At 42.9% G+C, this 9,256-nt stretch overlaps 1 protein-coding gene across 1 annotated transcript in view; it reads right to left on the bottom strand.

The window, feature by feature from the left end:
• Positions 1 to 371: 371 nt before the first annotated feature.
• Positions 372 to 9,256, bottom strand: part of LOC126156192 (cytochrome P450 9e2-like) — an 80,855-nt gene continuing 71,970 nt past the window's right edge. The window contains exons 7-8 of the mRNA XM_049916284.1: positions 4,673 to 4,936; positions 372 to 1,335 (exon numbers count right to left, since the gene is read on the bottom strand). Of these exons, the coding sequence (XP_049772241.1) occupies positions 1,166 to 1,335; positions 4,673 to 4,936 (434 nt within the window). The 3' untranslated portion in view covers positions 372 to 1,165. The remainder of the gene's footprint in view (positions 1,336 to 4,672; positions 4,937 to 9,256) is intronic.

Here is a 9,256-nt window from a genome sequence, read left to right as displayed (position 1 = left end):
GAACGCACACGATATCATCTACATAGCGATACCAATATACTATTCTTTTTGTTTGGGTCTCATTGTTGTCTCAAATATTTTGTTTTCAATGTGATTGAGAAATATGTTAGCTAGGAGTCCACTGACTGGTGAGCACACGGGAAACCTGTCCTGTTGTGAGTAGAGCTGGCGGAGTACAACAGGTTGTCAACGAAAAAGAAAAACTGTGTTTTGCTCAAGGGGGACGCTTTCCTAAACCAATGAATCTATGTGAAATTAGTTCTTAACAATTCATTCAAAACTACTAGCAGGGAACTCTCTGTCTGTGACTTCGAAATGTGTGACGTACATAGGTGAAACCCTTAGATGATCTACCAACAGAAATAAAATGCTTGAAAGACGGCAGTGTTTATTTGGCAATACATTCTGTACAGAAGATGAATACTTGTATATAAAAAAGTTGTCAGTTACCTATAAACAAACTGCATGTTTATGTAAATAGCACAACTTCTGTCTTGAGGATTATGTACAAAAAGGTGTAATTAGTATAACTACAAATCAATAAAAGTACCACAACGATAATTTAAAAACTATTTATCGAATGTGACAACAATAAAGTTGAGAGTTTACATTATCATTGTCCAGGTGTTTCACTGAGATACACTCTAGCTGCAGTTTCACAACACTATTTTTTATATTGTTTTCGATACGTTTATCATGAGACAAGACGAGAACAAATGATTCGTTATACACTATACCTGCATCACAACATAGTTTAAATGCTGACTGTAACACTCGAAAAGGTATAACTCAATTCATATGTGATTGGTATCAGTTGATTGCGTCGTATCTCCTTCTCCAAAGCCTTTGCGAAGTATGGAACGAGTTCTGAGTCATCAAGTAATGTACTGGGAGTCATCTTAGTGTCTTAGTTTGAATAGCATCCAAAAACTACCGTTATGACAAAGTCCATTATTTGTTTTCAAAACTGTTCCACTTTACCCTTTCTGCATCCGAACCATAAAGTTTCCTGCACTCAAGTCAATAACTGGACGTACAATAGCGATTATCGCTTTTTCCATGTGAACAGGGACGATGTCGGTGTGGAGTCATCTCTTGGTGCTCTGAATTACCAGTTGAACAATACTGTGAGAACTCCTTCGTTCTGCTGAAAGTGATGTACGTGTTAGGATCTCTGTCGAATGCCAAGCCACGCACCACCCTTTATCGAGAGCGACAGACTATTGCCTGGATCGAGTTTTAACGGAATTAGTGTCTTGGAAACAACTTCTACATTAAACTGGGACATGAGGTACAGCAGCACAGTCTTTACCTCCATGATAGCGAATCTCTGGGCTGCAACAAGGAAACATTAACAACGTTATTCTCATATCACATAGAATGAAAGCAATATGATGGTAAATTTGTTCATACACCATAGATTTATGGTCTGTGGATTTCTTGCATTTTGAACTGCTAACGGTGAGAAACTACAATTTTTGTCGGTGTGAAGTTGAAGTATTTGTAAACATGAGTCACAAGAAAAAGCATAGGACTAGCCACTTTACGCTGAGCAGGACTCAATGTAAAGAGGCTAGTCCTATCCTGTTTGTTGTGACTTATGTTTACAACACAGTTTAACTTCACACCTACAAAGATCCATGCTGAAGCGAGTCTGAAACATTGGAACATAAATAAACCAGTACATGAAGCACGAATGATGACCAGAAATACACAAAACAGGAAAATAGGTTCTATTAGTGTATAACATTTTACGATACAGACTCAAATTTTCTCTGAATCTAATTACAGTTTTTTAGAAAAAGATAAGTAAATTTACTTCTGCGACGACACTAGCGTCAGTCCTTGGGTGAAGTGCACGTTTAGTCGTTCAGACAGCTAAATGTATTTACGTTGCACTTTTTTTACCAACAGTTCAAAAAGAGCCATGCACCAAATGAGATTGGCGGTGGCGTAACATTTCTGGTGTACAAAAGGTCATAATCAACTTTTTCTAGGAATAACAGCAAACAAACGTATCACCTTACGTACTCAAAGTAGGTACAATACAGAGTGGAGTAGTTGCGAATTAACGCGGCGGACAAGTGTGTTACAGGACGGATTTGAACTTCACTGATAAAGCTTCAGAAGTAGTTTAGAGCTGTTTTGCGACGTAGAACCGTAACACTTTACTTAATAAATTATTTCTTCTTACTGATCTGAATATGGCCAACTCTGGGCCATGTAAAACAATATTTATAGTTCAAATTGCTCTGAGCACTATGGGACTCAACTTCGGAGGTCATCAGTCCCCTAGAACTTAGAACTACTTAAACCTAACTAACCTAAGGACATCACACACATCCATGCCCGAGGCAGGATTCGAACCTGCGACCGTAGCGGTCTCGTGGTTCCAGACTGTAGCGCCTAGAACCACACGGCCACTCTGGCCGGCAATATTTATGATTTAGTCTTTCGGTTGCTATTTATTTTCCTTTTTTTCAGTTTTTTTCATTCTTTCGCTGTCATGGCTGATTATTTGCATTTTTTTCTTCCTATTTTTTAAAATCCTGACTGTTTTTCATTATGCTCCTAATATTTCTCTGTTTTGAAACTCTTAACCCGGTAGAGACATTTCTTCTAACTTTGGTCTTTTGACGGTTATTTACCCACATTTTTTTCTTTTTGTTACTGAAATAATTGTTTGCTTAATCAGTGTTATTCCGTTCCTTTTACGTAGACTAATACGCGGAGAACTGTTTACTCTCCAACAAGATCGGCGGTGGTGGCTACTTTACTACCCCCATCTGTACTTCATAGACATCAACATCCTCTCTGATAATGAGTATAGTCTCCTCGGCCTTTACATAACGCATCTACAGTGATCTCTATACCACCTGAACGTTGAACTTCCACTGTCTGATCGTGCCAGCCATAGATGATTATATTTCGTTTCTTGCCGAACTACAACATGGCTGCTAGGAAATGTCACTAGAACACGAAAAGGAAATACTTTCAGATTCCGCTGTTATATCACAAATTGACATAAAGTTCAAAACAAGAAATCGGTCTGCAATTCTTTGTCACGCACAGGCCGATCGATATTTCTTGCCAAACTGCAACATGGCGGACGATGCAAAGCACATGAATTTGCATACTCGCTGCAGTTCTGTACTCAAGAGACCAGACTTCTACATCCAGGTTGTATAGAGATCTCTGTATTCGACCCATAGAATAGAAATATCTCTGGAGTGAGCATTCAGATGCGCATTCTATTATCAACATACTTTGCCACCATTGTCACGGGACGACGTAGATTTGTACGTAATGTATCCTATAAATTTCGAATAGCGTCATATCACTCGTATCGGTAGTACAAACAGATTAACTTCGTAGGTGCCATGGACTTGGTATAGGCGATTTGTAGCCACCATAGCAATATAAATTTGATACCTGGAATAAGCTGTGCTCGTAGTTTTGAAGAGCAAAATGAACGGGAATCACGTCGCGGTATCGTCACATTAGTTCGCTTAGTGCAGTACCGAAAGACGTAAATATATTTATGAGCCAACATCTGTGATACAAAAAGTCAAAGGAATTGAGGAACTAACAACTTCGAAGGTTATTAATGGTCTAAACAAAATGCATAACGTATGTTCTTGACAAGTTTTGTTCGGTAATGTGCTGAAAACTGAAACAACATTTAAAAAGATCGACATTTAATTGCTAGAGGAAAAGACACATACAAACACGTCCAGCAATAGCTATAAACGAAGAAATGGAGCCTGTTTACCTCATCCGTTATGTTTTTTTCTTACGTAACTAATAACGTCATAAACAACTACGTTTTCTCCTGCATTAGAGTTGACCTATTCATTTAACATGTTAGGTAGTGGAAATTGCTTCGTTAATTTATGTTCTTATTTACATGCATGTCAGCTCTGTTCTGTTATTGTAAAAACTGAATAATTTTTCGCTTTGAGACATCTGACATCACTGGTGTAAGAACACTCAATATAAAAAATATCCAAGTCGTCACGGAACATTTGCAACTTTCCACGAGTGCAGAACAATAAGAAAATAAATATTACGATATTACGACGACACAAAAACACAGCAGCGAAAATAGGTTAACTTACGATGTTAGCACACGACGACACCGTCAAAACTTTCTTCGCGAGAAACTTTGTGCCGTGATGTAACGGTCCGTTGACGAGCAATGTGAATGCTTCTATTTGAAATGCATTGTTGAATGTTTTCGCGTGACGAGACGTGACGCCCAATGAGAAATGGCCTTAAGAAAATAGCGTCGTCCCGAGAGATCACGTGACACTTCCAGCTTAATGCTGACAAGATGCTCTGAACGCAATGCTCATTCCAGAGATATTTCTACTCAACGATTCGACCGACCTTTACATACACAACGCTCCTGCAGCACGAATTACGACAGTCATTTTCCTTCGATGACGAAGGAGGAAATCACGGAAAACTTGAGTTCTCATTTGAACTTGACACAAAAACCGAGGGAATTTCATCAATGATGTTGCACTACTCGCTTGCAAAATCTCTGTAGTGTCTCCTCATACTTTTTGTTTTCCATCGTGTGTTTAACGTGTCTTTAATGTAGTGATGCTGATCCTGCTTTTCTTTAAGAACTGACATAATTCAAAATAAAAAATAAAGTACAGCTTACCTATACAAACACGAGGTCCTGACCCGAATGGAGAGTATGTGAACGGTACGATGAGCTGCTTGTTCTCCGCAGTGAAGCGCTCAGGTCTGAAGCAGTCAGGCTCTGCGAAGTATTTGGGATCGTTGTGGATTCCGTGAACGGGCACCCAGATCCCGTCTCCAGGTCGCAGTTCGACGCTCGGGCACGAATCCGTGGCTGGTAGGCGGTACGTGCGGACGCATTCTCGGTCCAAGAAAGGCGCAGGAGGGTACATGCGCAGAGTTTCTGGAATGTTAATTAAGAAAACCATTGGATATTGCAGCTGTTCCACAAGCAGGTCTTTGCATTAATGTGAAGCAATGGTCCCACAGGATTTACACATAGTAAGTAATAATATACTAACAATCAGATCAGTTTGTAATTCGTTGTGTTTTCCCTGTGTTGCATTTGACTTTACAAGTGTGCAGTGAAGTTACAGTGTCTTGCTGCCGTTTATATTTTATTTCTTGGAAACTGCATAATCTACGTACTGTATAACCCGTTGCAGCAGTGGATCGTAACATTCTATAAAGTTGCTAAGGCTCTTGTTTTCCAAATACATCATTTTGTTACGAAAAATATTGTTTGACAGATATCCGAGAAGTGTTTAGAAAGACAAAGAGAAGCAGTACCACGTGGGGCTAAAAAGATGTAGAGACCATCCACTACGTCAGCCATACCAAAATAAAACAAAAACGCAACAAAACATCATGTGACATTCCGGTGACGGATTACACTGCAATCATCATATGGCACGCGAAATATCATCTGATTACGAACATGACGTACGTCGCCGAGAAAGTGAGCCTACAAGAGACTATCGCCCGTTGCACACCGAGGAATGGTTCAAATAGCTCTGAGCACTATGGGACTTAACATCTGAGGTCATCAGTCCCCTAGAACTTAGAACTTCTTAAACCTAACTAACCTAAGGACATCACACACATCTATGCCCGAGGCAGGATTCGAACCTGCGACCGTAGCGGTCGCGCGTTTTCAGACTGAAGCACCTAGAACCGCTCGGCCACATCGGCCGGCTACCGAGGAATCATTTGAACAAGTTCCTGATGTTACTTGATCGTCGCTAGAAGTAATTCTTGCTCTAGGATCTCGAACAATCGAATTTTGTAACAGTCTTACTCGGGCCTACACAGATCCACTTGACGTTTCGCATCAGGAATTAAGAAGTCAGAGTTCTTCACATTTAAGCGGCCTTGACTAGAAATACGTGTCGTTTAGCCAGATTCCTTCTTTTCACTCGGCAACGAACCAAATGTCATACTTCACGAATTATCTTCTCTGTTATGCTTTGTGTTCTGTGATTGTAACTGGTTTAGATGTTGCTTTGCTACACTGAGGTGGCAGAGGTCATGCGATATCTCGTAAAATCGTGTCGGAGCTCCTCCTGCGCGGCGTTGCGCTGCAGCTCGACGTGGTACGGACAAGTCGTTGGAAGTCCCTGCCGAAATATTGAGCCACGCTGCCTCTATAGCCGTCCATAATTGCGGAAGTATTGCCGGTGCAGGATTTTGTCCAAGAACTGACCTCCTTATTATGTTCCATGTATGTTCGATGTGGTTCATGTCGGGGTCTGGGTAGCCAGACCATTCGCTCGAATCGTCCAGAATGTTCTTCAAACCAACCGCCAACAATTGTGGAACGATGACATGGCGCATTGTCATCCATAAAAATTCCATCGTTGTCTAGGAACGTGACGTCCATGGATGGCTGCAAATGGTCTCAACCGAACATCCAGAGGACCCAGTCGATTCCATGTAAACACAGCTCACATCGTAATGCGTCTACGTCCAACTACCATTCCTCGTTCAAAGTCTGTTAATTCCCATCGTGCGTCCTTAATCACGTCGGAAACCTTTTCACACGAATCACCAGAGCACAAATGACAACTCCGCCATTGCGCTGCCCTTTTTAATTTTGTGCACGCGATACGACCGCCATCTGTATATGTGCATATCGCTATCCCACGACTTTTGTCACTTCAATGTCTAGCAGATGTTGAATTTATAAACTTGTTATTGGCCTATTGCTGAGGGATACTATTATAAAGATATTTACGAGGTTCCTGAAGTCACTCATACTGCGGATGCTGAACAGTTCTTTGAGACAATGTACGTCAACGCTGAGAAATCTTGTTAGTTTAGATTGGCTTTGGTTGATAGTAGCTGATACTGTCATAGTTTTGTGTAGACCATCAAAAAAAGTCATGTTTCTTGGTTTATCAAGTGTCGCAAGGGCTATGTTTATAACAGAAGCCTTACTTCAGAGCGCACAGATAGTCTTTGACTCTTCTACACTGCTTAGAATTATTGCTAAGGAACAGAGATATTGTTGGGCAGGAATAAACACAGGCAGTGAAAGACAGTACATTCGTAGTAGATATGGGGTGGTAGGCTATATTTACAACGAAAAATGGCACAAATCTCATGCCACGGGAAAACAGGGTAACAGACATAAATATCGTTCATGTCTGACACAGACTCCCGACATAAAGGTATATATCGGACTCTCAGAAAGGAACAAGCCCTCCTGGGGCACTAACGAACATTAGGCACCCGTTGCTTCCAAACTGTTGAGGGGTTTCTGGAGGATACGGCCGCACACATCTCTCAAGGAGGTTATCAGTCCTTGCAAGGTTCTGGGAGGGGGTGTTAATCGAGAAACAGGTCTGTCAAGAGCATTGCAGACATGCACCGAGGAAATACGCAGGCCATTACGTACGTTCGGTATCTTCACATTCCAATGTGTGGGACACCTCAGCGATCCTGTATGGGTGGATATTGTGGGCCATAAACACAAGAGTTGGGACCTACAGCAGCTCGAAGGAAACGGTCGTGATCCAGAATAATCTCCCAGTAATACCGCTGTGGTGTAACGGCACCTCACGCAAAGATATGCAACGCTTTTCGCCCATCGTGCATAAAGCCTGGCCACACCATAACGCCTAAACTTCACACATCAAAAAAGGCTTTGCATCACCTCTGTTCCGAGACTACCGTAAACTGTACAGAAAATTGGAATAGTGATCAACATAAACATCATTTCTGCCCATTTTAATTGCTCATGAAAACCGCACATTGCGTGTTGTACTACCGTACAGCGAGACCTTCAGAGGTGGTGATCCAGATTGCTGTACACACCTACCTTAAATATCCAGTAGCACGTCCTCTTGCATTGATGTATGCCTGTATTCGTCGTGGCATACTACCCACAAGCTCATCAAGGCACTGTTGGTCCATATTGCCGCACTCGTCAACGGCGATGCGGCGTAGATCCCTCAGAGTGGCTGGTGTGTCGCGTCGTCCATATTAAAGCCCTTTCCAACCTATCCCAGGCATTATCGATAGGTTTCGTGTCTGGGGACATTCTCGCAACATTAGTCGAGCGATATCGTTATCCTGAATTAAGTCATTCACAATATGTGCACCATGGGGGCGTGAGTTGTCTTCCATAAAGACGAATGCCTCGCCAATATGCTGCCGATATGGTTGCACTATCGGTCGGAGGATGGCATTCACGTATCGTACAGCCGTTACGGCGCCTTCTATGACCACCAGCGGCGTACGCCGGCCCCACATAATGCCACCCCAAAACAGCAGGGAACCTCACCTTGCTGCACTCGCTGGACAGGGTGCCTACGGCGTTAAGCCTGACCGGGTTGCCTCCAAACACGTCTCCGATCATTGTCTGTTTGAAGGCACATGCGACACTCATCGGTGAAGAGAACGTGATGCCAATCCTGAGCGGTTCATTCGGCATGTTGTTGGGGCCATCTGAACCGCGCTGCATGGTGTTGTGGTTGCAAAGATGGACGTCGCCATGGACGTCGGGACTGAAGTTGCGCATCATGCAGCCTATTGCACACAGTTTGAGTCGTAACACTAGTCCTGTGGCTGCACGAAAAGCATTATTCAACATGGTGGCGTTGCTGTCAGGGTTCCTCCGGGCTATAATCCGTAGGTAGCGGTCATCCACTGCAGTAGTAGCGCTTGGCCGGCCTGAGCGAGGTATGTCATTTACAGTTCCTGTCTTTCTGTATCTTCTCCATGTCCGAACAACATCGCTTTAGTTCACTCCGAGACGCCTGGACACTTCTCTTGTTGAGAGCCCTTCCTAGCACAAAGTAACAATGCGGACGCGATCGAACCGCGGTATTGACCTGTAGCAATGACAATGCGACCCGGGTACCTCCTTCCTGGTGGGATCACTGGAACTGATCGGCTGTCGGACCTCCTCCATCTAATAGGCGCTGCTCATGCATGGCTGTTTACATCTTTGGGCGGATGCAGCGACATCTCTGAACAGTTAAAGGGACTGTGTCTGTGATACGATATCCACAGTCAGCGTCTATCTTCAGGAGTTCTGGGAACTGGGGCGGTGCAAAACTTTTCTTGATGTGTGTATATCAGTGACGCCGATGAATATTCTGTGTTGTGTAAAGTGATCTTCCCTCTCTCTACACTGTCTGGTGGCCAGACTCACTTGCCACAGGTGAGGCGAGATTCGTCGGAGAACATCACTCTGGACCACTGTTGCTGACTCTAAGCC

This window comes from Schistocerca cancellata, unplaced genomic scaffold (assembly GCF_023864275.1).
Source record: "Schistocerca cancellata isolate TAMUIC-IGC-003103 unplaced genomic scaffold, iqSchCanc2.1 HiC_scaffold_1103, whole genome shotgun sequence".
In the NCBI taxonomy this organism is placed as follows: Eukaryota; Metazoa; Arthropoda; class Insecta; order Orthoptera; family Acrididae; genus Schistocerca; species Schistocerca cancellata.
This window is presented reverse-complemented; position numbering and strand designations above follow the sequence as displayed.